Source organism: Durotheca rogersii (genome assembly GCF_024521655.1).
Source record: "Durotheca rogersii strain YMJ 92031201 chromosome Unknown GGS23scaffold_3, whole genome shotgun sequence".
In the NCBI taxonomy this organism is placed as follows: Eukaryota; Fungi; Ascomycota; class Sordariomycetes; order Xylariales; family Xylariaceae; genus Durotheca; species Durotheca rogersii.
The window spans coordinates 387,685-414,804 of NW_026251234.1; the positions used below are offsets into that span (position 1 = coordinate 387,685).

Sequence of the window (27,120 nt, forward strand, 5' to 3'; positions counted from 1 at the left end):
GGACACGGAGAATGTCAGATCGAAAAGCAGTCCCCCGTCTTAGACGCCTGTATTTTAGGAGCATTCTTTTCTCCTCTTCGGATCGGTATATGCAAAGCCTCGCTGGCTGGTGCGGTCCGACGAGGAGGACGATGAGCTCGACACCCACATCTGGCCAGTAACTTGGCTCCTGGTTTTCCTTGCGTCAACCCACACAGTTCTGTGTTTTCCTTGCGTCTTCTAGTTTCGATACATTTCTCAGCTTTAGGCTGCCTGAAGCCAAAGGATGATGTTTTTCCTTAGCAGTCGAGTCTGTTAATGAAGTGATATATATCTATGCTTACCGACCGCCGGCCCGTGACCGCCTCTCGTTATCCAACCCTGGCGTAAAACTGTTAGGCGTGGATAGTAGTCGGTGTAGATATATATACACCAAGTAATTATGCGTGTCTATCTAGGTATCAAAAGATGCGCAGAGACGTTGTTTCAAGTGATTTTTTTACTTCAATCTTCTGCACTACGAGACGAGAGCGCTTACGTATTGATGAGGAGCTAAGCATATGACGAGAATAGTGCACCTTTACCCTAAGTCAATTCAGCCCTCGGAGCAGATGAATCTCCAAATCTATGGAACTATGCCGAGCAGTATTATTATTTCTCGCCCCTATCTGGTATAGCTCTCTCAAGTCGCCGGTTACGCTATGCGAAGTTACCACTATCTCGAGGCAAAACAGACACAGGATCTGAACAGCGGTCGCATGATAAGAGCAACGTTTATATGCTCGGGACCAACTTCAACTTGCAAATCCCTTTCGTGATGCTGCGCACCCCCTCCGGCCCTATCTCGAGCCTCTCGTCGGGGAGACTCCTAACTGGGTGGCCCCAGGCTTTGACGGCGGTCGCGTCCTTGCGGAAGTTCTCCTGGAAGTATCTCGAGAGGTTGACGGCCTCGGCGCCGCGGGGCAGCATCTCGGCGTAGAAGGTGGTGAGGGCGCGGAAGAGGGACGCGTCGTCCGGGGCGGCCAGCTCGCTGACGAGCTTGCCGAGGTGGAGCGCGTCGCGGATGGCGTGGATGCCGCCCTCGGCCTTGTAGGGCATCATGAGGTGGACGGCGTCGCCGAGGAGGACGGCGCGGCCGAGCGGGACGGCGTCGAGGTGGCAGTCGGAGGGCATCCAGCCGACGTCGCGGACGCCGCGGGCGGGGGTCTCGTCGATCATGCGGCGGAACTTGGGGTCGAGGTGGGCGACCATCTTCTTGGCGACCTCGAGGCGGTCCCGCGTCGGGAGCGTGTTGACGGCGAAGCGGCCGGTCTGCTGGGCCAGCGGGTCGTGCCACGACAGGATCCAGAAGAACTCGCCGGACCGGCCGTCGGGCGCCACGGCCGTCAGCCCGAGGAACAGGTTGTTCCACGCGTCCCCCGTCGTGACCGGGACGATGGCCAGGCTGTGCGCCACCTCGAGCTGCCGCACGAACTGCTCGCCGCTCAGCCGCGTCTCGCCCGTGATCGAGCTGATGGGCACCCTCTCGAGCACCTCGCTGTTCGGCTTTCCTAAGACGTGCTCCCGGACTGCGCCGAGCGTGCGCGGACGAGCTATTATTAGAGGAAGCTTGGGAGAAAGAAGGAGGAGGAGAAGAAGGGGGGGGGGGGGGAAAGCCATCGGAGGAGAGTTCACGCATATTAGTTAGGCCTCACTTACCCATACTGTTCGCACCGTCGGCGCCGACTACGAGGTCGCCGGTCGCGGTGGTGCCGTTCTTGAAGGTGACGACCATGGCGTCGCCCAGCCTCTCGATCTTGTCGGCCACCCTGCCGTACTGGACGTCGACGTTGGTGGCGAGCCACTTGCGGAGGAGGCGGCGGTTGGCGCGCAGGGTGGGCGTCGCGGGGGAGTTCTCGGTGCCGAGGCGGTCGTTGTGGTAGTAGAAGACGACCTGGGTCTCGAGGGCGAGGGGGTTGAGGTGGTGGACGGCGTCCCGGAAGTCGGGCATGTCGTCGGGGAAGGCTCGGGCCATATCATCCAGCACGCTGCGTCGTTCGTAAGGCGAGGGGGGAGGGCGCGGCCTTTTAGCTCTCTTGTTGTCGTTTTCCCCTCGAGGACTGGTGGGGGGCTGGTGGCAGCAACAACACTCACCTGTGGATCGTCAGCGACCACCCCTGCGCCCGCGACACCTCGTGCTCGTCGCGCTCGAAGATCTCAAACGGCACCCCGTTCTTGCGGAATACCTGCGCCAGCGTCAACCCGCCCAGGCCCGCCCCGACGATCAGCACCTTCGGCTTGTAGCCCGAGGCGCCCGCGTTCTGCTCGAAAACCTGCTTCATCGTCGCGGATAACGAGTATATACTTCTCGACGACGACGACGGCCGGTGCGGAGGGGAGGAGGGAGGGCGGAGGAGGGGAGAGCAACCGCTTGCGGCCCCCTCCCCCCGCCCTCGCCGCGGGTTGCCTGCCCTTTTGTAACAGACAGACGGCCCCAACCGCGACGTCTCGTTCCGTCCGCCTTCGCACTCTGCGCTGCGAGCCGCCAAGCGGCCGGGCCAATCAACCACGCGCATGGGCGCAGTTCCGTCACTCTCGCTACCTACCTATCCCTTTTTTCTTTTTCCCGTGGGGTTCGGTGACGGAGTATCTCGCGCCGCCCCATCTGGGAATTCGTCTTCGCGGCCTGTGCGTCGATACGACTAGCGGATGCGACTCGGCGGATAGTTCGGCTGCGTGTTTCGCGGGTCAGCGGAGACTGGGCTAGCTTACGCGCAGCCGGGTCGTCACTACAAGGGCAGATCCTTTCGATATCCGTGTCTGCTGCCCGCGCGGCCCCAGGGGGGTGGTTGACTTGGACGGCTTGTCTCTAGAGAGTCCCCGCCCCGGAGGCAAGGCACGCAAGGTGAGCTGTCGAGTCGGTGAGCTTGCTGTTTCTCCGTGTCGGGCGTCGACCGCCGCCCTCGTATGGACACATGCGAACACATGTCTCGCGACTCCCTCACTCGACCCGCCGGCGCCGTCGCTCCTGTGAACCCCGAGGAGGGCCGCCGCACGAACCAGCTGAGTGCGTAGACAACCTTTGATGTCTTCCCTCGCTTGCCCACTTGGTAAGACGCCTACGCAGAGTCTTATCGTCTAAGAGACGGCCGGTGGGTTTCACAGATAGGCCCGTCCTGCTTGTGTGGCCAACCTAGGTAGGGATCACCGGACGGGTTGTCTACACCGCACCACGGACGACAGCAGAGTCTTACATTCCTACGCCCATAAATGCACAATGACCTGCGTGTCTCGCATTGGGTGTGATATAAGAGGCCCAACTGGCTCACGTTGCGCCCACGTGTGCCTGTGCTACGTGGAATACCTACATTGTCCATACTGTCGTCTTAAGTGAGATCCAACGTCCTTCGTCAGATGCTTACGGAGCCGAACCACGACAGGGCAGATCGGCTCTGGAGCTAGCGATCAAGACAGGTTATCCGACTTATGCTGAACTTGGGTAAATACGAGAACGCCTCTCGCCATCCTCGGAATGGCCTTGTGCTCTTTAAGTCAGTCGTTAACACACAGTGCCATACGAGGATGACTGTGTTACCTATATTAAGCAACCCCTGCCCTCCGCCCGAAACCGTCGTAGTCGACCCCGTCTTGGTGTTGGATGAGTGGTAGGTATTGATTCAAACGTTTCCTGGGGCTCTCTCGTTCGATAATGGCAACTTCCCTAGCCGCCTCGAGGCAGGCGAGGAGTCGATGTCCCGGATAACAGGTCCCAAACCCGGCCGCTTGCCCTATTCGATATTACCCAACATCCGTCGGCGCGCGATGGCGTAGCGAGGCGGAGGGCCCCACTTTCCCCGGAGGCCGCAGATTCAAAACACCTCCCGGACCGCCGGTCCCAGATCACCAAGTCCTCGTGTTTCGGCGAGCAGCCGCAATAAGGTCGCGCTGTCAAAGGGCCTGGCGCCGACGTCCTTTGGGAAAGGGCTTAATTCGCAGGCCGTAAAACTCTTCTAGCCCTTCCCAGGACTCGAGTATGGGTCTGCCTTGGCCTTCGTCATCATCGTGTAATACTGGTAGTGCTTCCACTTCCGGTGGGGCTATGGCTCTCCCCTAGGGTTAGTTTTTATGTTGCTAGAGCTTCTCTCCCCGAGCAACGAGTTGCCGAGGAGGTCGGATCCTGTCTGATGCTGGTGCCCTACCCCTCCCCTCTAGATGTGGTTCCTGTAACATTAATAGTGCTCTTATCAGAATCGAGATGCCCCGTCTTATACGGCGTCTCCGTGAAACATATAAGGACGACGCCGAGAAGCCCCTGGCACGGCCCACAGATTCGTGGATCCTGCGAGACGTTCGCCGTTCGAAGGTTGATGCTTCCGGCGGCTTTGAGAAGCGGGTGAGAATTAACACTTAAGTTATTAGATGAGCATGCCATCATAACCAAGCCGATATCTCCCGGCTTGCTATTGTTGACACAGGAAATATACACCATTCATCGGAAAACTCGGAGCTGCCCACTGGTCTCTTAGTCATAAACTAAGTCGCCCTGTACCCATTTATACAGTTGGCAAGCGAGGCACGGTTGTCAGTACGAAGCCAGCCAGGTAGAGAGTCCAAAAGTGACACCGTGGTTTTAAGGTAGGGCAGGGTGCTCACGGGGGGAGGACCGGTCGGCTGAGACAGCTCCTTCCGGGAGCCCTGTTACGACCGCTCCTCCTAGATAGGTAGAGATACAACAGCGGTCTCGCGTTATGGTGATAAGCACTCGCGTCGTCCTGATAAGGGCCCCGTGGCAGGCGACGTCCCTGAAAGAAGGGAGAGAGAGGTCATGTGAAGGAGTGATGACGAGGAAATCAACTGCTAAGGTAAAAAGGAGAAGGTGAAAAAGGAAGACGTCTCTCCGAATCGGGGAATCGAACCCCGGGCCCGGGAATGAGAATCCCATATGTTAGCCACTACACCAATTCGGACTTGTCTGTTGCGACTACCGTTTGCTATGTGGCTAGATATTATTATTGCCTACTTACTGTTTGCTGGGTAGCCGTGTTGCTTCTATGAACGTCAAGTGACAATAATAGAACCCCCAAGCTAGTTCGGGCGAATAAACTGCTCCAAGAATACCTACGTCTAGGATAACAGTCCTGGGGAAAGGGGACCGTAATGACGAATAGTATGGGGAAACACGGCGTGTGTTAACCTTGGCATCGCTAGTATAAGCATACGCTTGGAAGCAGTTGCTAGGCTAATAATATGTTGGAGTCGAAACTGCTTTCACAATGAAGAGTAGTAGAGACACCGAACCACGCAACCGACAAGGAAAATCTAATTAGTAACCCAGCCCGGGCGGTCTACGGTAGATGAGGGTTTATTAGGAAAAAGAAAGAACGGACGAAAGCGGTACCTAATTGCGTCTATTCGCAGAACGGGCATTGGAACTCGTAGGTATATTAAATGCGCACGAGGGAAACTCGGGAAACTTTGGTTCCGCAGTTTTAACTACCTATGATGACCAAGATTTCGGTAACTTAGAAGGTAGTTTTCTTAACGGATCCCATCCCTATGATTAGAAGCATGCCATAATGGCCGAGGTGAAGTGCGTTTTATTATTACATCTAAGCTATCTGATCTATCCGACAGCGAAGAAGAGGTGAAGAACAATACACATATCGGGAAGTACAATGACGTGGAAAATACGGTCACGTGACAGGTATAACAATTCTCAAATACCTAATGCGACTATAGGACGACTAGGTGTGCGTCAGGATATCGGTTAAAATAGTTGGGAGGAATACGTAGGCCAATATTACAGCGAATTTACAGCGAATTCGGGCTCCTTATTATTTTTAATCTTACGGATTCCCTCTGGAGAGAACACGCGCGTATATAAGATCCCCTCTGTTATTAGGGTGTTTGGCAAGGCCGTCCTCCGGTGCCGCAAGCGGAACCCCCCAAAAGGGGAAGAAGGAATCGGCCGGGTATGTGCCATATACGACTTCTAGGTCAGAAACATATAACATCACTCGTATAATATCCCCTCCGCTCGTCATATTATAGGTTGCTCGAGGGTAGCACGCCGCGGCGGGCAGTCACTGCCAGGTAACAGTATGTTGTCCCATGTCCAGCGGGTTCGGATACATGCCCATCGGCTGGGGCGGTTGCGGTATGAACCCCACCATCTCCTGTATGAAGAAGTTCGTGTCCATCTCGGTACCGCCGAAGTTGACGTACGGGAACGCCGTGGCAAGCTGCCTATTTATATCAACCTGCGACAGGTGATACATGTCCTGTTCGGGATACATAGGAACCATACTCGGCATATCTTGTGGTTGCACCGGCGGCGCCTGCGACGCCATGCCGTAGGCGCCGCTGATTACGGGCATCTTGGGCGAGGGCGTCGGCATCGGCGCTCTTTTCCTGCCCGTCTTGGGCAGGTGAGCCGCGACCTGCCTCATGTGGGTGATGAGGTGCGGTGCCACGAGGGTACGTCCGAGAGCGGATTCCGCTGCCGCATGCGCATCCCACGCCTTCACGAAAAGGGGGCTGAAGGAAAGATGCATCGGACTACGCATGTGAGTCGTCATCTTTCTCTTGTCACCGTGGTCGATGATGGTGGCCCATGCGCGCTCGCATAGGTCGCCAGTGGTGCGGGTGTGCAGGTCGTGGAGCAGATAAATATATGCCAGGAATGGGAAATGCATCTGCGTATACCAAAGAAAGCCCTTCAGCTTCGGACTAGCTTGCATCATGCTATCGCATTCGATCATGTTGATAGCGTGATTCACGAGCTCCTCTTTCTCGGCTGCTGGCAGGGTAGCGGGTTGGATCAGAGCGGAATGGAAGAAGCCCGCCGTGATCTTCATCTTGCAAATGTTTGCCTGGGTCATGAGACGAGTCATCAGATGAAGAGGAAATTCCGGGTCGCAGAATCTCAGATAGGTCTCGTTGAGGTGAGCAGAGAGCCTCTCGATATAGCTCGGGGCTCGATGGTCGGCGACGCTCCCGACGCCCTGCGGGTTCGATTCGGATGCGCGAGTTCTCATCTTGTCGATCCCCGGCGCTCTGGAAAACTCGAGGCGCGTGAGCGAAAAAATCATCTCGGTCGCGCCCGAATGTGACGGCGGCGGCTCCTTGGCATGGAGATGCAGGTCGTTGTCGTTGATGTTGAGCGGCAGCTTGCAACTATAGCCATTCGATATTGCCGTGATATTCGCGCCGCATAACTCGCCGATTCGTCGGTCGAAGCCGGCCAGGTTCCACCACAACCGTCTCCTCTCTTCGACCTCGAATGGCGATAGATGGAATGGCGCGCCGTCGCGGTGCAGGCCCATCCGCTGGGCTTGGCGCACGCCTATTCCCGTCAAGCAGAACAGAGACCGAGGATCCGAGAAATGCCGGATACCCAACTGACGGGCGCGCCGCGTTAGAAAAATAATCGGAACGCACGGGATACGGATCGTCTTACGAGGTATAATAGGTAAGCCTGCAGTAGGGTTATGTCTGGGTGTCGCATGAACCCCGAATTCAGGAGAGCCTGTTGGGTGGCCTGGCGATACTTTTCCAGCAATACCATTCTCGACTCATTGAACGAGAGCTGGCATCTCTCTTCGTCGATGCTCGTAATGGCCATGAGGTAAATTGAAAACATCAGGGCCTCGAGGCTGCGGGACACTTTGTCCAGGCGTGTCCTCGCATCGAGGATGTGTGTCTGCAGGGTGGGCGTATGGGTCAGCTTGAGAAGTGGGTCGACGTTGTCGAGATAGATCTGCCACAGGGCAAAAATCTGCACGGGGGGCGGGTGTTGATCCGTAACGCTCTCAAACTGGCCGCCGACCATGAAGGGGAACCCGCTGGGGTTCTCAAACATCTGGTCGTACGCTTGGTTGATGGTCGACCCGGTGTCTTCCTCGTCGGACGAGTCTCTGTGGATATCTTGCGTCGTTTGGAACTGGGAGAACGTTAGCGCTTGCGGCCCCGGCGGAGCTGGGCGGTCACTGGCCTCCCTTTGAACAGGAAACCACTTGAAAGTCCTAGCGACAAGTGCACGGTATTAGTCTCAGCGGGCACCGGACGGGGACGCGCGGGGTTCAACTCAGGCGGCGGGGGCTAACCTAGGAACGGTGGGAGTCTCGCCGGTCGAGGAAATGAGATCGGGGTCTACGACCGAGGACTCCTTGCTTTTCCGCTTTATAAAGTCCGGCTCCAGCTCGTCGCCGTCCTCGGCGGAGCCGGGGTCGATAATCTTGACGTCCGGGCCGAGGGAGTCGAACTGGATGCCATTCTGGGACAGGAGAGCCTCGTACTTCCGCAGGCGTTCCATTAGATCGCGTTCCGGGACGTGCCTCTTGCGCCGCCTGGGCGGCTGAGGTGGTACGATACGGCAATCGACACCAGCCTTTACACAATTGGAACAGGGCTTGCTCTTGTCGCAGCGCACCTTGCGTTGCTGGCACAGTACGCAGCTGTGGCCCCGCGTGACCTTGACCATGGAAGGGTCCGAGTTATGCGGCGCATAGCTAGCCGACCCGGTAGGTGTCGTGTCCTGATACGCCGGCGCATCGCCATTTTGGGACTCTGGGGTCGGGGGCATGGCGGGTGAGCGGTTTCAATCGGTCCCGAACTGTATGGCTCTGTGCACTGTTGGCATGCGCGTCGGGGGGACGTTGGCCGAGGTCTAGTTAGCGACTGGCTAAATCTCAGCTCGGTAACCGGAAATGAGTTTATTCAATCTCGCACATGAGACGACAAGCTATCGCGGGCCGGACGATGCGATGATTGGCAAGCAGGCCAAGAAACGGTGGTGTTGATGCGCGAATTTCGGGACCGAGCGACGAGGACACGCCAACGGGAGAGGATATGGGCGAGTAGAAAGCTAGAGAGAGCCTTGCGGGCGGGCTTGTGCAGGACCGCGCGGGACTGTTGTGTCGCGCTGGAGAGGTGGCGGATGGACGGTGGGATGGACGGGCTGATAGAACGTATCAATGGACGGATGGAGGGGGGACGGGGGGGGGAGGGGCGGGAAGCTTGGGGTGGTAGGGAGGGGCGTTGTTAGAGAAGGCAAGTTTCATTGACGCCGTCTAAGCGTAGAGCGCGGAGAGGTGAGAGGTGTGAGAGGTGAGAGCGAGAGCGAGAGAGCAGAGAGCGAGATGGGGGGGTATGCAGGTCAAGCCGAAAGGGAAGAGATAGGTGTGTGAGCGTGCAGGTGGGAGTACGTGGTATCGGCGGCGCATGCGTGGTGTGTAGGTAGGTATATGTAGAGTATGGTGATGCGCCGTAGATGCGTGGTGTCGATATTCCGTCACACGCGGAGGCGAGAAGTGAAAAACAGGAGAGGGAGTAATACAACAACTAGACCAGGTTGACGATAGATTGTCGTGACTGCTGGGGATGATTGATCCCTTACCAAGAAAACCCGAGCAAGATCGCACCGGGGTCTTTTCTTCTTTGTTCTTCTTCTTCTTCTTCTTCTTCGCCCTCTCTCGAGCTGCCGTTGCTCGTTAAGGAGCAATAACTAGGGACCTTACGATGCTACCCGCCATGCTTACGATGGGTACGATGCCGGTTGGTCGGCCGATTGATGGGTTGAGTGAGTGACTGAATGAATCGACGGTGGACGAGGCGACTAGGCTGATGTTGCTACTCCTCCCTTGCGTAGACGACAACGACAGCATGACCATCGACGGGGCGCGGGCAGCTGAAGAAACCACTAAGGTAGGCCCTATTCATACCTATGTAGGTACACCAAGCAAGATGCCTGTCAGTAGGTGGGAGGCTACCGGACCTACGGTCAGTTTGCCTTAGCTACCCGCCTTAGGTACATACCTACCTACAGGTAGGCAGGTATGTACCTAACCTACATGTAGGTCAAGGTTAGGTATCTGCGAGTGCTGGAGGGATGCAGCCTCAAGGTGATAATGAAACATGGGTATTACAGTAGGCACCTACCTAGGTATAGAGCAGAGGCAGTGGAGAAGGTAGCAATGGAGTGCCAAGCGGCGGCAAGGGTACCTACCATGCAGCCACGGTGCAGAGTCGCCATCCTTCGACGCAAGCCAGTTGCAAGAATGCTACCTGGAGACGACCACGACGGCGGACGGTCAGGTAAGTTCTGTAGCTGTGTAGGTATGACAGCCCTCTCTCGATTCGCAAAGGGCGGCGGAGGGGTGACACCGACTGTTTCGTATAAAGTGCAATCCTGAGGCACAGACGCATTGCATATTACCTACATCAAGATTCGAAGGCGATGTCGTGTACCTCGTGGGTACCTACCTCTACCTTCGCAACCCTCGCACCGGGGGCGTAAGGCCAGGCGCGGGGCCTCGCCGATTCCTAGGCGCCGACCACCGATCCGTGAGGCTGAGAAGGTTGTTGAGTTGCGCAGGTGCTCAGGTACGTTGCCTGTACCTACGGCATGGAATTAGACGTAGGGACCTACCTTGACACCCACCTTACCTGTCCTTGTAGGCGCTTATTAGCATGTACATTAGGCTATGTTGAGGTAGCCGTGGGTCAGGCGTGTCAGCGTAGTACTTGCTAACCTACCCAAGTACCAGAGAGTATGCAAAAGATTGGTTCGTTTGGCGGGACTGCGCTCCGTGTACTAGTCCTAAAAAGGATTCAGAACGTAGGCGTCGAATGTCTTCGTAGAACTTTTATGCTATTTTATTTTTCTATAATATATATATATTCTCTACTTTCAGTCTATGGTAGCAGTGAAAGTCAACGTCGCCGTGCGCGTTTATAATGTCACGCCCAACATTGTTTGTTCCATTTGCAAAGAAAGCAGGGACCTGTGCGGGAGCGGGTCGTCTGAGAGTGTGGAGGGGGGAGGTTTAAAATAGGAATTGCTGAGGGGTGGTGTGCTAGGTACCTAGGCCAGTTGCGCTCAGAGCATTGGGAAACGCGGAACAGAGGCACAGCAGATCTTCAGTACTTAGGATTCGTGCAGGAGAGACATAGCAAGATAACTCGCCATAAGCAAATGAGTAAAAAGGGAGCTCTCCTTTCGGGAGGGGTGGGGCGCGGGTATATGATTCGGTAGTCGTCGACCAGTGGGAGTTTTGACAGGACGCGTGAGAGAGATCTCACCTTGACCTGTATCTCTGGTAGGCTTATTCTCCTCCAGTGAGATGGAATCAAATTGCAACCAAGTGCGGCCGACAAGTGCTGTGAATTATTACATTATATGCGCCCATGAAGATTGAGCAGTGAGTCTACTACCAGGTAGGTATAGTTACGGTTCGGCTTTGAGAAAAAGGCCGTTCGGGACCGAGACGCCCTCTCTTGCCTGTGCAACCTTTTTAGGTACCTAGGTACTCCCGGTGTTTCCGAACCTGTTTCTCCCGATTGGTAGGTACATAAGGAGATCGCGTGTCTGGTTCCTCAGGCGGTTATCAGCTAAATCAGTCACGTGGTCCAAACAAGTAGGTACTACGTACCTGCTCAAGTCGTCAGCCTCTTGTGTTGTTGGTTCTGGTAGGGTTGACGTCATTGTTAGCCTTAGGTAAGCTGCTGTCTTGGTTCCACCGTATACCTAATAGCAGGCGAGAGGGAGGACTTCGAAAAGAAACCCCTTTCGGGCTTCTCTGCCCCAGCACTGTCCGAATCGCCAGCCGTGTCGGACCTCCCCAACCTCCATAGGCACCGAATCTGTACCGCGATCGAGGAAATGGAACACGGAAGCAATAATATGCGACCCACGCCCTTTTCTATGGATCTAAGGCCCGGGTTCTGCTCCTTTATGAGCCCACCCTTCGCAACTAGGTCCGATGTGATATGCGATGGGCGCCAGGGCGCCGCCATTCATACAAATAGATACGCATGCGTCGAATCTAACTATATCTTTGCTTTTGCGACTTTGACTGCCCTCTGTAACTCTTCAATATTTCGCAGTCGATTTCTGAGAAGATAAGATCGTACGCAGCTACGGTCGTTTCAGTGAGCCCAGCGGAAGGAGATCTTGAACGTTGATATATACCCATCTCACTGCCTTACGCCTTGAGGCGGCCTGTCGCTCTTAATCTCTGCATTGTCTTCCGCTAGATCTGCCATACCTAGCTCTTCCCCGCCCGTCTCACCCTACAACACCCCGATGGCCGCTGAGCCGTCGCGAAGGGCATCCGACATCGATGGCCATACGGCAGCGACGGCAACGGATGGCGATGTAGAAAAAGCGGCCGATGCCAGCAATGCCGATCCCAGTGTTGTCGATGAAGCCGAAGCGAACTACAAGCCGAAGACCCTCAAATTCTGGTCCGTGTTGTTAAGCATCTACTTGGCCTTGTTTCTTGTCTCCCTCGACAGAACTATCATCGGCACCGCTATCCCCCAGATAACGCAAGAATTCAACAGTCTTGGCGATATTGGATGGTACGGGTCGGCGTACCAGTTAACCACAGCCGCATCTCAATTAATATTCGGCAGAGTCTACCGGTTCTATGAGGTGAAGAGGTGTGTGTCCGAAGCTCTTCGTCTCTGCGAAAACTCGCGTGTGATCTTGGTGGCTGACATTCGTCAGGACTTTTCTAGCTACCGTCGCGCTCTTTGAGATTGGTTCTGTCATCTGCGGTGCTGCCCCAACTTCGATCGCTTTCATCATCGGTCGCGCCATCGCAGGTGTCGGGAGCGCAGGCATTTTCACCGGCGTTATGATGATTATGCTTTCGTTGGTACCTCTGCGAAAGCGGCCGGTTTTCCAGAGCATCTTCGGGACTGTATTCGGCATCAGCTCCGTCATCGGGCCTCTCATCGGCGGCGCTTTCACGGATAGCGTCACGTGGAGGTGGGCAATACCTTCATCGCAAGGACGAAGCAGAGAGCTAACTAACATCGTATTACGTAGGTGGTGTTTCTATATTAATCTTCCGGTTGGCGCGGCCGCGGCGCTCGGCCTCCTCCTGGCGCGTATACCGACGAAAAGGTCAACGCCGGCACCCCTCTGGGAACATTTTACTCGATTGGACCCCCTTGGCACCTTCTTCTTCGTCCCCGGCATCGTTTGCCTCCTGCTCGCACTCCAATGGGGTGGCTCGACGTATGAATGGGGGAATTGGCGCATCATTCTATTATTTGTTCTCTTCGGCGTCCTTCTCCTCGCCTTCGCCGCCGTCCAGATTCGAATGCCCGATACTGCGACGATTCCCGTGAGGGTAATGACCCAGCGCAGTATCGCGGCTGCAGCATTATTCATGCTTGCGATTGCTGGCTCGATGATGATGTGCATATACTATATGCCCTTGTGGTGTACGTACTCTCTCGTATAACAGCGACCTCCCTACGCACCGTTTTAGATAGAACCGCACACTAACGTCGAGACGTAGTCCAAGTCGTACAAGGTGTGAGCGCCACGCAGTCCGGCGTCAACACACTACCCTTCGTCTTGAGCCTCGTCGTTGGCAGCATTCTGTCCGGAGGCTTCACGCAGAGGGTCGGTTACTATGTGCCGGCGATGTTGGCTTGCCCGGCTATCATGGCCATAGGTGAAGGGTTGATGACTACCTTTAGAGTTAACGAAACAACTGGCCACTGGGTTGGGTACCAGTTCATCGCAGGCTTTGGATTAGGTATGGGGATGCAGACAGCCGGTCTCGCTGCCCAAGCAGTCCTCGCCAACCCGGATGTTCCGATTGGCATTGCCCTGATGTTTTTCTGCCAGCAGCTGGGCGGTGCCGTCTTCACGTCTGTAGGACAGAATCTCCTAAGCACCTATATGGTCGCACACGTGGCGGAAGTTCCTGGCCTGGATCCTAAACAGATCACTAACCAGGGTGCCGCTGACGTCGTTAATAATGTCGCCCCTGAATATCAGCTCGGCGTGAGGGAGCTCTATAACAAGGCTATCACGAAGATCTTCCTCTGCTGCATGGGAATCGTACTCGTCGCCTTCGTCGCCGCCTTTTTCGTGGAATGGAAGAACATCAAGAAGACGGGGCCAAGCGAGCTGCCGAGGCCGTCTGAAGAATCAACGACAAAGGAATCGCCCTCTTCGATTTCCGAGGAGAAAGTTGGCATTCAAAGCCTCACGGAGAAAGTGTTAGCGACGCCAGACTCGGCGGATCCCGCTTTGCTCCCCTCTGACCGGTCGGATAAGGACGAACGCGAATCTAAGGAATCTCGTCCTTAGTATCAAGCCACGCGAGATCGAGACATACGTGCACTGGGGAAACCAGCGATGGGTAGGAGACAAGCGCATGTTTTGGGTAAAGGACCAAGAGGGAGCGGCGTGGAGCATTTGGGTTTGAGGCTTCGAAGATGTTTTGGGTGCTGACACCAGCAATGGCGTTGGTTTTGTATTGAAGCATAGAGAAGGTGACTTTGAACTGATATAAGACTGAGAATATCCGTCGAACACTGCGGAGAGGGTATTGGGGCAGTGGAACACTAGGCCAAGTCTTAGAAGATGAATGATGAGTAAATAGAGGATAGATATCATCCACAAGAGAAATCGTCTCCCGACGTATCGTACAAGTGAGAAGTCGTGGAGGCCTCAGGGCGCGCGCATGGACTGAGCAAGTCGTTTTATTTGTACGTCGGTACGTAGCCAGGTAGGTAGGAGGTACCTCCCTCCTAGAGGTACCTCCCAACCCCGAATCCCGTTTATTAAATCGGCCATTTCCTAGAATGGAATATCCGTATAACGAAGGGCCGATCTAAAAATAACCCGAGGCCATCGATGCTTAGTCAAAATTCAACAACCAAGCTTGTAAGTTCTTGGCACAACCTTCACCAACATGGCCTACGGCTTCATGCGGTAAGAGCTCGACGCGCAGAAACTTGCCATCGCCATCCTGATTCTTTGCAATTGTTCGGGAACGAGCGGGACGACTCAGGCGGCGAGGGCTATACCCTTGCTCTCACCTCACCCGTCGGCGGGGATTCAACCTGTATTAAAGCCTTCGCTGGCCCTGCCGCATTTACACAGATGATAGCTGCTTGTGTGCTCCAAGCCCCTTCAGAGCCTCCAGTTTCGTCTGCGGATTGGTTGCCTGGTACGACGTGCTCATTGCTCTGACGGAAATCTCTATTTACGCCACTGTTATCATCAGAGAATGTGGAGGTTTGCGACTACACTGCCCGGGGCGAGATCCGTTGTCTGATGAGAGCAACTTACTACCAGCCGGTGCTGCATCGTGGCTTTGAAGCGTCATGAGGACGACCCGCGGCATCTCTATCAATTAGCCTGGCGCTTCACCGCTCCCGTCGAAATTTTAAGCCAACTCCCCGGCCGGTTGTATTCCGAACTCGCAGATGCTAGGCCGCTGCCCATCCTCCCGACATTCTCGTAGTCGAATACCAACTCTCGATTAGCCTCGGCGATAACTACGAGCCATCGTTCGAGTCGTTTTTTCTTATTAGACAGTGCTTTCCTTAGTCGACCCGCTTGCCGCCTTCTGTTTTCCCCATAGACAGTTGGGAACAGCAGAAGCCTCTCCGCTATAGAAACATGCATCGAGCATGGTATACCTCTGTGGCGTCATCAACTCAGAAGTCGGCTCGGAATATCCCTTATTTGAGAAAAAGGTTGTCCGATAACGAGGCTTGGCATTGAGCGAGGTCTGCAATCGCTACAGACGGATGCAGGAGACCTCTATCCGCGGGACCCAACACCCAAAAAAAGACCTGCCTGCTCTGTTCTACGGATGTCCTAATGCTTTACGATATTATGGCACTGCGCCGCGTAAGGCATAATTTTATACTACAATGCCGGTCTTGTCATTGAAGGCCCGCCGACTTACCTTCATATACGGTGGTATTCTCGTGTGGGCCGAGTCGCATTCGTCGCCAACGCTCTTACTAGAAGAGCACATGGGCTTATTAGTGTGGCGCATTTCCGAGTGAGGAAATCTACGAATCTATGTCGCCTATCGTGACTTATTCCACTTCGTCATCCAATCATCGCAGGCGGCCAGCATGATTACCTACATGCCGTATGCTAGCGTGCTGCCCGCTGCTTGGTAAAGCTGGTGATAAAAATGGAACGACTACATCAGTCCCGTCAGATCAAAAACCGAGATCCTTACTCAGGCTCGCAACCTCCCCGTAAACCTACCGTCTAATGTGAGATGGCTAAGTTGGCGTGTCGTCACTTCGGCGGTAATATTGCATCGAACGGGGAAAGGCGTCTCTCGCTCTTTCGGGGAAAACATGAGCTGATGGAAGATGGGGAAATCGATAATTTGACCTCGCACACTAGCTTACCCTCTGGAGATGGGGTTCGGGGTCCACGGGGGGTGAAGGGGTAGCTGACCCCGTCAGGGAGGATCCAGAGCATGGATGCCTCCAGGTACCTTCATTTTCACTTACGGGGATGGGTACGCGATGCACATCATCAGATGAACTGAGAAAGCACTAGGATCTGGTTTACGGGCACGTAAGATGGGGGTTCCTACTTGGTTAGGATTGGGGAGGGGGATAATAAGGAGGGCCAGACTATGCGGTCATACGTATAATAAATGCGACGAGCCGACTCGTCCCCCCATTCTCTCCCCTTATTCTAATAACTATCCAAAGACCACCGAGAGCTGTTAACGCCGGCTTATTTATCCCAAGAACTAGCACGCACCAGTACCAGAGCGTCGACACGCACCGACAACCGAAACCACTCTACCTTTCCTCACTCTGTTGCCCAGCCCCTGGAGATGGTACCTATAAAGAACCCCCGACGGACGAATCCGACCCTCGTGGATGATAACGTCGTCGAACCGACGATGGTGCTCGATGCCCTTTCCTCAACCACCTCCGTGACAAAGCGAAAGAGAGCAAGCAAGCCCAAGGTCCGAACGGGGTGTATTACCTGGTGAGCCTTCCCGCCGTAAGATTCCGATCGAGTAATAGTTGTGCATGCACATGTTGCACCGACCGGACACTCTATTGTAAGATGTTGCTAACGGTTGAGGCACAGCAAGTGAGTACCACCTATAATGCTGATCACATTCACACGCTTCGCTACACAATACGCCTTGCCCCGTTATATAAAAGCTATCCCCGTCTGCCCGTCTATCCTACATCCCCGTCTAACAGCGCCGTAAGGATTCGACGCGTAAAGTGTGACGAGACGAAGCCGGCGTGCGCGCGGTGCACCACCACTGGGCGGAAGTGTGACGGGTACGGGGGACCGGCGCCGCCGCGGCGCAAGAAGCCGTCGCCCTCGGCGCCCAAACCTGCCTTCTCCTCGTCGTATCTGATGCCGCCGCCCTGCCCCCTCTCGCCGCCGGCGGTTCCGGCCCGGACGATGACGTATGCGTCAGCAACGGCAGCACCGACAACGCCAGGCCAGATCTCCGACACGACGAAGCGGCATGAGCGGGCGCGACAGGGGGCCGCGGGGCCAGCTTCGACGATGCTGCGCCCGCTCGCGGCCGACATCGAGGGCACGGAGCAGGAGCGGCTGTTCTTCCACGAGTTCCGGCGGGCGGCCGAGGCCGGGCTCGCCATGCACGCGTCGAGCCTGGGGTCGGGGTTCTGGCGGCGGCTCGTGCCTCGCGTCGGGCACTCGGACCCGGCGGTGCGGCACGCGCTGATCGCGCTCGGCGCCGCGTACCAGGGCGCGCAGCAGCGGCAGCAGCAGCAGCAAGAGGAGGAGGAAGAAGAGGAAGAAGAATCCGACGACGACGAAGACGACGAAGACGACGAGGAGGCCGCCGCCAGCTCGAGAAGCACGACCCCGGAGGACTACCACGACGGCCTGCGGTACGCGGCGACTCCGTCTCGGGGCGTGGCGCGGGGATATTACGGCGGCGGCAGCTACGCGGAGCAGCTGGAGCTCTTCACCATCCAGCAGTACAACCTGTCCATCTACCACCTGCAGCGCCACGTGCAGCCGGGCCCGCGGGCGCCGCCGGCCAGCGTCGAGATCACGCTCATCTGCTGCCTCGTGTTCGTGTGCATCGAGACCGCGCGGGGCAACGACGCCGCCGCCGTCTCCCACGTCGCCAACGGCCTGCGCATCATCCGCGCCGCCCCGCCCTCCGAGCTCGCCGTCTGCTTCGGCGCTCCCCCGTTCGGCGGCGGCGGCCAGGAGGAGACCGGCGCCCACGGCGACGGCTCGCCCCCGCGCATCTCGCATCCCGACTGGCTTCTGCTGCTCGGCTTCTTCGTCAACCTCGACCCGACCGGTGCCGCGTACGGACTTACCAACCCCCCGCCGCCGCCGCCGCCGCCGCCGCAATCGCATACAGCCTTTGCTGCTTCCTCTGCGTCGCCGTACCCCCCAGGCTGCTCCTGTGTCAGCGTGTGGCCCGCGGCCCCTCCCCCGATCGCAGACGAGGCGTGCTACGACGAGATGCTCGCGCCGCCAGCGGACTGGGAATTCGGGGCCACGCCCCAAATATGGCGATGATGATACGGCCTGTCTAACGTTCACACGAGTGCAGCAAAAGAAGGGTAGCATCGATGGATTGATGGCTCGATGGGGGGGAAGGGTGTGGGTGGGAGCCATCCCTGATGGCTTAGGTGGCAGAGGACCAACTTTATATACGCGTCAAATACCCCGAAGGACGACAAGGGCACCGGCTATATCCCCAATTGTGGCATTGAGTCCGTGAAAGTCGTGAATAAAAGTAATAGAAGAGTGTCCCTTTGCCTCTATTAACATGAGTTTATATGTTGGCGACGGGTTGACTTTGCTAACAAGTTCCCTTTAATTTTTCGAGCGAAGCTGGGAAATGCGTCTGAGTTTCCGTATCCGTATCCAGCGTCGAGAGCTGCCTAATATGGTATTTTCAGGGAGTGTCCGGCTTGAACTGGAAGGAATTGGCATCAAGGCATTTATGCGATACGCCCTAGTATACCGGCAAGTTTACGCCTCGCCGTCAGCGAACTTGATCACATCAATAGCTGGGGAAACCTGGTATATTCTTTAGTTCCTCGCTCAACGCCGTTCTACCAAATATCAAACGAGGGGGTATTCTCCCGACTAGTGAAGATTGATCCGCCTGTGTTTTTGGAGAAAATGCCGCCCGACGCCACCAGTATTCCTAATGCTCATTTACAGACGGCCACTCGCGACCTCCTTCTTGAAGATCCGGACGCCGAAAACGTCATAGAATGCGAAGCCTTCAACCAGTTCTAACCTGGGAATCCGAGGAAAATTGCCGCCGTCGTCATCTTCATCTTCGTCACTCTCACTCTCAGTATCCCAGCTGATAGGCATCACCGGGTAGTTGCTGTTGCCATCGCCATGTAGGCTGGTGGCAACCTCTTTACCCTTGCCCCTACCTTTTTGGGCGGATTTAGGGACCTCGAACTTTCTAACAATTCTCGTAGCTCTCCCTTCGTCACCCAAGGAAAGCCACTCAAGCTTCAGCATGGGATGGTGGGAAAGAGCGTCAGCTATGAAGCGGCGGGTCTCATGCACGACGGATAGGCAGGTGTCTTCTGTCCTGAACGAGACGAGCTGCAGTGCGCGGAGGTTGACGAGGCCATGTATGTGCTGTATCAAGATATGCTAGGTTTTGTTAGTCGCCTTTCAATAAGGTGGTGGTGGGTGTTGTCGATACTCACGATCGCGCGCATTCCCATGATTACAGCTAGTTCTTCTAGGGCTTTGCCCCGCCGACAAATCAGCTGGGTCGTCTTCTCGTCTAGGTCCCAGGATTCATCTGCTTGGTTCTTGATCATGAGGCGTTTGAGGGTGGGTAGATCTATGACCGAGAGTTAGTAACCTTTGTTCGCCAGTATGCTTGGTGATAGTTTTGGGTTAGAGGGGGAGGGGGTGGACTTGGGGTCGCCAGTATCCCATATAGGTATTCGTAGATCGAAACGGGGCACGGAAAGTAGGGATACGCACGTTTCCGTAGAACGAATTTCCGTATTTGCTCAATCGTCGTCCCCGGGTTTGGCGCAAAGCTTTCCGGCTTGTACTTTGCTGAACGCTGAAGCATGAAAACTTCGTGGGCACAGTCGAGCTCGGAAACCAGCTGCAAAAATTGCAGACAGACATCATCAGTGAAGACCTTCCTCAGCGGCAACGGCCTAAGGTTGTTCTCTTTCATCATCAAGGCCCAAAACTTCTTCTGCTCGCCAACGTTCAGTAGGGTTATCCTCCTGAGCATGTGCAAGTCTATGGCCTTCCCCAGAACCGAAGCCTTCACCGGGATAAGATGTATGCTGAGGGAGTGAAGGCCGATGCCCCTCGTGTCCCGTGCATATTCGCTAATGTCACGATTGGCCTCTTTCTTGTCTCGGGCCAGGACTGCCTGGGCAGTGGCATCGTCAATCTCCGCCTCTACCACGTTCATCTCATGTTGGATGTCTACTACATCACGATGAATAGACTCCAGGCGCTGCCGAGCTTCCTTAAGCCGACTCTCGGCGTCCTCGTCGAAGCTGTCAATATCCCGTGTCTCCTTCGAGATTGCGTCAGCATTCTTCTCTAATTGACACAACGTGTCATTCAAGTCGCGCAGGTTACGGCATTGGACAATTATATTTCTCTCGCCCGCACCAGAGAAAGTGGTGCTTACTCTTGCTGTGATGGCAGGCTTATCTGAGGACGGAAGGTCCGCGTCAATGGCTGGTTGAAGTTCGGTCCCCAATTGCTCCTCAGGGGCGGTGATGTCTATATCATCGGGGTTCGCGTCGTAGATGTTGCTTTTCTGCCGGATTGGGTGCTCCGAGCGGTCGTCCGCCGGAGATGACGTCTCCCCGGTACCCGGCATGACGACGTTGTCGTTCGTGCTGCCACCGGGAGTAGATTTTGCCTCGGGCTCCTGCGAGGATGGAGGCGACTCCCTGGGATTGGATGGGCCCTGAGCCGAAGCGGCCTTGACTCTGGCCTCTTCGGACTTGACATATTGCTTGGCTGCTTTAGCGATTGCGTCTAAGCTCTCTACTTGGCCTAGATATCTGTAATCGGTGGTTCCATTAACATGCGCGACCATGCGGCGGAAGACTTCGTTGACCTGATCAATGAAACGCTGTCCCTCAGGCGAGGCAACTTGTTCGGACAGATCCTCTTCTTTCTGGTCTTCGCTTGGGACTAGAAAGCTTTTTGCAACGTACGGCTCGACCTCAAATATGCGACCCAATACGGACTCCTGCGTCCTCCGTTCTTCCTGGGCCCTGAAGACCTTTGCCGGCCCGTTGTTGTCGTAGTTGGGGGTTAAGGATAGGGGGACTACTTGGAACTCATCATCTTCGGACTCGTCGAGATCTGCATCCACGCACGGTTTTCTCGCCCTTTTTGCAAGGCCATCCGAGAAAGACAGTTTTAATTTTCGCAATGTCGAGGAAGAATTGCGTACGCACGCTTTGATCTCGGTGATTATATCAAGACTGTCCATGTCAAGCACGCTCAGGCTTTCTAAATTCTGGAAACCCGAGATCGTCGGCGGTTCTTTAGCGAGAATCGGCTTTTTGGACGCCCTATGCTTCCAGATCGACTTGACAGCCGGCAACGAGGCTGTCACAGGAGGAGGACCATACAAAGTCCCAACAGGCTCAGGAGGGCCTCCGCCAGGGTTGACCCATTGCGTTGACGGAGCAGACGTCGTATATTCGTAGGGAGGGGTAGGATATGGAAGCGGCGGCGGCGGTTCGTACAGCGAGGGACCGGCCTGTAGGCGAAGATGAAGATGCCTCAAAGACTGGATGCCATGCAGGACCTTGTAGGCGGGTCTGCTCAGCTCGACACGGATATTCCATCGGAAAGAGTCGAGAGACATTGCCTTCCGCAAAGTAAGAAGTAATAAGGTATTCATAAATTTCCCGCAGCTCACAGAAGCCAAGTAGGGCTTGTAGGCGGTCTCTGCCTTATCGCCGACACTAAGCGTGTCGAGCGAAATCTCCCTCAGGTGTTTCGCATAGTTGTAGTCGCTCGAGACGAAGGTAGCCAGGCCACCGGCGAGGCCGTCGATTGGCGAGTCGAAGCACGAATCACCTTCATCAGGGAAGACAATGTGGAAGTTTCGGTATAGCTGGGCAGCCGCGAGCTCCCGGAATCGCTTGCAGACGAGGGAGAGACAAATCCAGTCGCATTGGAGACACTGCAAGATTCACGCTTGTCAGCCACATATAATCCGGACAGGAACGTAGGCGAGATTGGCCGTCTGGCGAAGAATGGGTCGGGTACTGACATGACTGCAGATCTCCTTGAGGATCTCGTCGGGTAAATCCAGAACACTGGATATCTTAGCAGGCATGCTAACAGAGGCGTCGGCGTTGGCGTCCATGGCGATGGTCACTGCGGGAGTTCTTCTGGGCAGGGCAGGGCAGGGCAGGGCAGCAGTACGGATAGACGCTTTTAATGGTGGATGGCGAATGGCAGAGCGTCCCGATTCGTCGTCGATTGTCTCAGTTCCACACACGGCGACGGACAACGTAGGTAGATAGGTACTGTTTGATCTTCAACCCGATGCCACCTGGCGTGATGGAAAGCAAGCCGGCAGGCCGAACCAGTTCCGACGTCTCGATTGGGATGATGTTCAGACGTCTCGTTTGGGATGATGTTCACAGCAGCTGGCCGGAATCTCCGCCGCGCCCACTCGAAGCGTGGTTTCCGTAGGAGTGGAATGCGCCGGGTCGGGTGCCCCCCTTGGGCCAACCGTGGAGGGAGGGAGGGATGGCTGCGGTGGCGGTGCGCCGTAGCCCTGCAGAACCGGATAGCCCTGTACCTAGGTGTACAGAGCAGGCGTGCGGATAGGGATGCTATTTGAGAGGTAGAAGCTACCTAGGTAGGTAGAGATAGGTAGTCAGGTACCTTAGGTCGGTGAGAGACACCTGCGGAAGAGAGTGGGCGTGGCGCTGACGGTTGGAAGCCGGGCATATGTTAGATGTAAGTAGGTACCTGGTTAGCTTCAGGTACCTTTTGCGTGGACGGGAGCGATAAGTTATCGGTGGCGAGTTCTGATCACTTGGTGCCGTTTTGGATGCTTGGGTAGGAACGTTCGAGGATGGGACAGGGACAACAGGGGAAGGCATCGGTGGCCAGAAAGGCGGGACCGGCGGGACCCCGCCAACAAAAGAACAGGGACGCAGGCCTGGCTCAGACACCGAAGCACGTACCTACATATAGATAATAATAGAGGTAGTACATTAGGTACTCATACTAGGTACCTACATAGGTACCTACCTCCTACCCACCTAGGCACCTAGGTGTATAGTATATGTCACCACGGCTCGTGCCTTGCGACGCTACCGACGAGCAACAGACTAACCCAAAAACAGAGCCCGGAAAGATTTCAGAGCCGCTAAGCAGAAATATCATCCATGTGAGAAAGAAAGACATGAACTACGCAACGACTATGCGTTCCCTACGTGACTCCTACCAGACGGGTCGGAGGTATATCACGACTAGGTCAACGACCATATAAATGGAAAATACTGATCGTGAGATGTAAGTTTCTGACAGTCGTCTACCGGACGAATTATCATTCGGTGCTTCCTGCGTAGGCACCTTGAATGGCTTAGGCGATGAAAAGCTGCTGCTGAGGCGCCTTGTGTACCTTAGGTACCTACTGTACTTGAAGCTAGGAGGTACCTAAGGTAGTTGAAGGCGAGCGGACACAGCAATACCCAACCTGAAAACTTGCGCGTCCGTTTTCACTTTGCCCTCCCTTCAGAGATTGGATTCTGCCGAAAACTCGAATCACTACGCGCCGTTAATAAAATAAAATAAAAAGAAGACCTGCGAGCAACAAGTGACACACCCATAGCTAATTAATTCCCGAGTAGGCCGAGAGCTTTTTTCGACAGTCGCGTCCAAGGTAGACGCAGGTACGCGAGCATTTATCTATAGGCAGCGAAGTCGAGCAGTTAGTTGTCTTGCGGGAGGCAAAAGAAGGTACCTACCTAGGTACCTACTTAGGGAATGGCATTCTCGTGAAATTCTTCGTGGTGGCGGAGCGCTAGGTAGTGCAGCTTTGGCTTAGCCTCCTGGTAGGGAGACGGAGATCCCCATCTTAGGGACCTAAGAATAAGATGGGTACCTACCTGGCCTCTACTGCATCAAGTATTACCTAACCCACCTAACTCAAGCGCAAGATAACTCGGAGACGTAGGTGGGTTAGGGCCTCGCTTTTCCTGGATATGAGGGGAATCAAGGATCGGCCGGTGCTCCGCTTCCCGCGCTGGGCTGTGTAGACTTGGATGTCAGCTGCTGTGCCGCTTTCCGTCGTCGTCTTGACACGAGATAACGACCTTCGCTAATACCTATCTATCCATCTAATTGCCTACCCGCTGGACGCTTCTGTGTGTTTTCCGCCTCTCACCACTCTCATACCATTGACGTTAGTGACTCCTAGCATCATTCCCAGTATCGAGTTTGCGAGTTTCGTTTATATTAGCCACCTGCTCCCTGTATATCGAGTTTCCATCCATCCCACTTCTCACTACCTGTGTTCGGTTTCACTGAGCAATTTCTTCAGCCCTTGATGCGACTTGGCTGCGCCTGTCCCAGGCCACTGCCTTAATTTCGCTTCCGTTGGGGGTCATGGCTATTTTTCCCATCAGAAACCATAACCACGCTAGTACTACTAACCACCTCGTCTGCCCCAACTCGGTATGCGGATAAACGAGACGGAAGGGTCACTACTACTGCTGCTGTTATGATCGATCGGCCAACCGCTTTTCGTACACCCATACGCTCCTCCTCACCTCTCTTTCAACATGGCTGATGTCGAAGAACCCAAATTCAACTCCCTCGCGGATCGCATCGCTGCGCTGAACAAACAGAAAAACTTCACTGCTCCTCCCTCTTCCGCCAGACGACCCCCTCCTCCGCCCCCTCCCGCTTCTGGGCGGTCTCCGTCTCGGGTTCCAACTGCAGGTACAAACGGTACCGCATCGCAAAGTCCCAACATACCCGCCCGATCACAGGAGGGTAGCCAACCTAGTCTCCCGCAACGAACCAATACGTTAACAGACCGCGCCATCGACGCCTCCCCAAGCCTGCCCACCCGTCCTACACCTCCGCCGCTCCCTGATCGGAAGAGTTCAGTCCAGTCCTCGCCTGCGCTACCGGCGCGTCGACCGTCGGCGCAGCCGTTGAACAGCAGGAGAGGTTCCAATTCGTCCGAAGTGTCGCACATATCAAGCGCATCGAACTTGTCGCTGAAACCCGTTTCCTCCCGCACCAGCACGACATCGACCGAGACGCAACCTACAAGAAGAGTTCTCGCTCCCACCTTAGACCAGGCAAAGCTGCCTCCCCTTCCCCCGTCGAGAAAAGAGAGAGAGGCGCAAGCAGCCAAGGAGGCAGCGGAGAGAGAGGCTGCGGAAATCGTCAGGGCCCCTCTTCTGCCTGCGCGGTCTGCACCAACGGTGCCTCAAGTCGGACCAAGGCCCAATCTGCTTCCCAAGTTACCCTCAAGGCCTGCGAAGCCGTCAGCTCCTTCGCACGTTGGCGAAAGTCCCGCGGCCCCGCGGCGCCTGCCCCCACCACCTTCTGCCTTTGTCCGACCGACGATTGCCCTCGCGGCCCCTTCGAAACCTGGCTCGAGGCCTAGTAACGAGACACCGCCCCCCGTCCCGATCAGCTCGCGGCCGACATTTGCGGAAATCGATGCGGTTGCTGTGCGTGCGAGTTCAAACCAGGCCGCCTCATGTCTAGTCTGTAGAGACTTTTCAGCGCCGGATAGCGTAGCTGCACAACACCCTTACCAATCCCTCTCGAGACGCGACCCGGTCGGTTACTTGGCAGGCGTTCTCTGCGGCCCATTCTCTTCAGCCACTGACAAGGCAAGGGCCATATTCACCTGGTGTCACCATAACATTGCCTACAATGTGGAGGAGTTCTTTGGAAAGTGTATCAAGGGTAGAAGTGTAGAAGAGACCATATTCTACGGCAAGGCAGTTTGCCAAGGCTATGCAGAAGTCTATCAAGCTATCGCCCAGAGAGCTGGACTGCAATGCGTCGTAGTCAGCGGGCACGGGAAGGGCTTCGGCTATAAACCTCTTAAAAGTGGCCAACCACCCCCGCCGCGTGACCCTACAGGCCGTATGTATCACCCCGTCTCATCACCCCGTCTCCTCTCCGCTAGTTCCTCTTTCTTGCCCCTTCATGTTTCCGAACCCAGGACGGACCTACCTCTCTCTAATCCCTTGGACTCTCAACGTAGAGAGATTGCTAATCCTTGGCGGGACAGATGCCTGGAATGCGGTCTGCATAGACAACGGGGAGTGGAAACTGCTCGATGCATGCTGGGGAGCAGGTTCAGTAAGTGATCAGCAATATCACAAGCAGTTCAATCCCCTGCAGTTCTACCTCAACAACGAACTTTTTGGCCTAAAGCACTTCCCAAAGGATGAGCGATATTTCTTTCGAAGCGACGGTCGTATTCCGACCTGGGAGGAATACATCATCGGACCGGTCCGCGGCGAAAAGGCCCAAGTGTACGGTACTACCATGGAGGAGGGCGTTTCTGAGTTCACCTTCAGCCCTGCCGAGAAGCAGATCCCCGTCTACAGCGGCGAGGTAGTCCGGTTCCAGTTTTCCAAAATCTGCGAGCACTGGGTTCCCGAACGACACGGGAAGGGCAAGAGCTATTTACTTTTGATGAAGATTCACGGCGTGGACGGTAGAAAAGAAGACCTGGTGCCGCTCGAAACGGATGGGTTCTGGTGGTGGGTAGATATCCCAGCGAGAGATCTCGGGGCTCCCGGGCAAAGTATTTTCTTATACGCCCTAACGACACTGAATAAGAGAGACGCCCGAGGTGTCACTAAAGAGGAGTATTTCCGGACGAAGAGCAGTGGCGCTTACAGCATGAACTGGGCAATTTTCATCGGGTGGGAATTGGTATAAATACCATGGGTCGAGGACTGGGACAGGAACCAAGGAAGACAATGAGGAATGCATTTAATGTCGTTATATAGAGGCGTCGTAACCAGTACCTATATTACTAGACCTTCCCATGGCGGCTTCGACGAGCTTTTAAATATGTATAAGAGTGCGAAGAGTGAATTTAATATAAAGACAGCTTCAAGTCAATAACTAAAACTAGACAAGCAGGAGAGAGTTTATAATTCAATTATTATAATAAAGTACTTGCTGCTTGTTCTAAATTAAATTACATTTTTAATCTTATATTAATCTAAATAAAAGGTTGTGATTTTTTTCTATATATAAATTTAAATTTTAAAAAATATTATATATATATATATATATTTGATAGAAGAAAAATAAGTCAGATAACGGTATTCTTAAAGTAATTACGAGCTACGTTATATTAA

At 55.0% G+C, this 27,120-nt stretch overlaps 5 protein-coding genes and 1 non-coding gene across 6 annotated transcripts; 2 read left to right on the forward strand and 4 right to left on the reverse strand.

Moving 5' to 3' along the window:
- Nucleotides 1-753: 753 nt before the first annotated feature.
- On the reverse strand, nt 754-2,300 carry GGS23DRAFT_593255 (FAD/NAD(P)-binding domain-containing protein; the record flags this gene model as incomplete). Its single annotated transcript, XM_051518019.1, has 3 exons — nt 754-1,547; nt 1,678-2,006; nt 2,113-2,300. 3 exons carry the CDS (start codon nt 2,298-2,300, stop codon nt 754-756), a joined length of 1,311 nt encoding a protein of 436 aa, XP_051375217.1.
- A 2,553-nt stretch (nt 2,301-4,853) lies between these two features.
- GGS23DRAFT_t21 lies at nt 4,854-4,925 on the reverse strand. The gene has a single exon. It is a non-coding gene; the product is annotated as a tRNA-Glu (tRNA).
- Nucleotides 4,926-5,585: 660 nt separating this feature from the next.
- GGS23DRAFT_550917 (uncharacterized protein) lies at nt 5,586-8,950 on the reverse strand. The gene is made up of 4 exons (XM_051515314.1): nt 8,064-8,950; nt 7,952-7,982; nt 7,418-7,900; nt 5,586-7,358 (listed from the first exon to the last, which is right to left on the reverse strand). Exons 1-4 carry the CDS (start codon nt 8,540-8,542, stop codon nt 6,042-6,044), a joined length of 2,310 nt encoding a protein of 769 aa, XP_051375218.1. The 5' UTR covers nt 8,543-8,950; the 3' UTR covers nt 5,586-6,041.
- A 2,412-nt stretch (nt 8,951-11,362) lies between these two features.
- GGS23DRAFT_550923 (MFS general substrate transporter) lies at nt 11,363-14,539 on the forward strand. The gene is made up of 4 exons (XM_051515315.1): nt 11,363-12,402; nt 12,470-12,733; nt 12,794-13,194; nt 13,272-14,539. The coding sequence occupies exons 1-4, from the start codon at nt 12,044-12,046 to the stop codon at nt 14,072-14,074; spliced, it is 1,827 nt and encodes a 608-aa protein (XP_051375219.1). The 5' UTR covers nt 11,363-12,043; the 3' UTR covers nt 14,075-14,539.
- A 4,248-nt stretch (nt 14,540-18,787) lies between these two features.
- On the reverse strand, nt 18,788-22,691 carry GGS23DRAFT_550930 (uncharacterized protein). The gene is made up of 5 exons (XM_051515316.1): nt 22,026-22,691; nt 20,415-21,935; nt 19,739-20,297; nt 19,453-19,592; nt 18,788-19,396 (listed from the first exon to the last, which is right to left on the reverse strand). Exons 1-5 carry the CDS (start codon nt 22,119-22,121, stop codon nt 18,938-18,940), a joined length of 2,775 nt encoding a protein of 924 aa, XP_051375220.1. The 5' UTR covers nt 22,122-22,691; the 3' UTR covers nt 18,788-18,937.
- Nucleotides 22,692-23,928: 1,237 nt separating this feature from the next.
- GGS23DRAFT_550933 (uncharacterized protein) lies at nt 23,929-26,904 on the forward strand. The gene is made up of 2 exons (XM_051515317.1): nt 23,929-25,885; nt 26,034-26,904. Exons 1-2 carry the CDS (start codon nt 24,556-24,558, stop codon nt 26,690-26,692), a joined length of 1,989 nt encoding a protein of 662 aa, XP_051375221.1. The 5' UTR covers nt 23,929-24,555; the 3' UTR covers nt 26,693-26,904.
- The last annotated feature ends 216 nt before the right edge of the window (nt 26,905-27,120 follow it).

Excerpts from the sequence above, each read along its gene's own strand:
- GGS23DRAFT_550917 (XM_051515314.1), bottom strand. The coding sequence starts at position 8,542 with ATGCCCCCGACCCCAGAGTCCCAAAATGGCGATGCGCCGGCGTATCAG. Across the intron at positions 7,983-8,063 it reads GAGACTCCCACCGTTCCTAG|GACTTTCAAGTGGTTTCCTG; the intron begins GTTAGCCCCCGC and ends ACTTGTCGCTAG. Across the intron at positions 7,901-7,951 it reads GGTTTCCTGTTCAAAGGGAG|TTCCAAACGACGCAAGATAT; the intron begins GCCAGTGACCGC and ends ACGTTCTCCCAG.
- GGS23DRAFT_550930 (XM_051515316.1), bottom strand. The coding sequence starts at position 22,121 with ATGGACGCCAACGCCGACGCCTCTGTTAGCATGCCTGCTAAGATATCC. Across the intron at positions 20,298-20,414 it reads AGCCTGCCATCACAGCAAGA|GAGACACGGGATATTGACAG; the intron begins GTAAGCACCACT and ends GCAATCTCGAAG. Across the intron at positions 19,397-19,452 it reads TCATGGGAATGCGCGCGATC|CATATCTTGATACAGCACAT; the intron begins GTGAGTATCGAC and ends AACAAAACCTAG.
- GGS23DRAFT_550933 (XM_051515317.1), top strand. The coding sequence starts at position 24,556 with ATGGCTGATGTCGAAGAACCCAAATTCAACTCCCTCGCGGATCGCATC. Across the intron at positions 25,886-26,033 it reads GCCGCGTGACCCTACAGGCC|ATGCCTGGAATGCGGTCTGC; the intron begins GTATGTATCACC and ends TTGGCGGGACAG.
- GGS23DRAFT_550923 (XM_051515315.1), top strand. The coding sequence starts at position 12,044 with ATGGCCGCTGAGCCGTCGCGAAGGGCATCCGACATCGATGGCCATACG. Across the intron at positions 12,403-12,469 it reads CGGTTCTATGAGGTGAAGAG|GACTTTTCTAGCTACCGTCG; the intron begins GTGTGTGTCCGA and ends GACATTCGTCAG. Across the intron at positions 13,195-13,271 it reads ATACTATATGCCCTTGTGGT|TCCAAGTCGTACAAGGTGTG; the intron begins GTACGTACTCTC and ends GTCGAGACGTAG.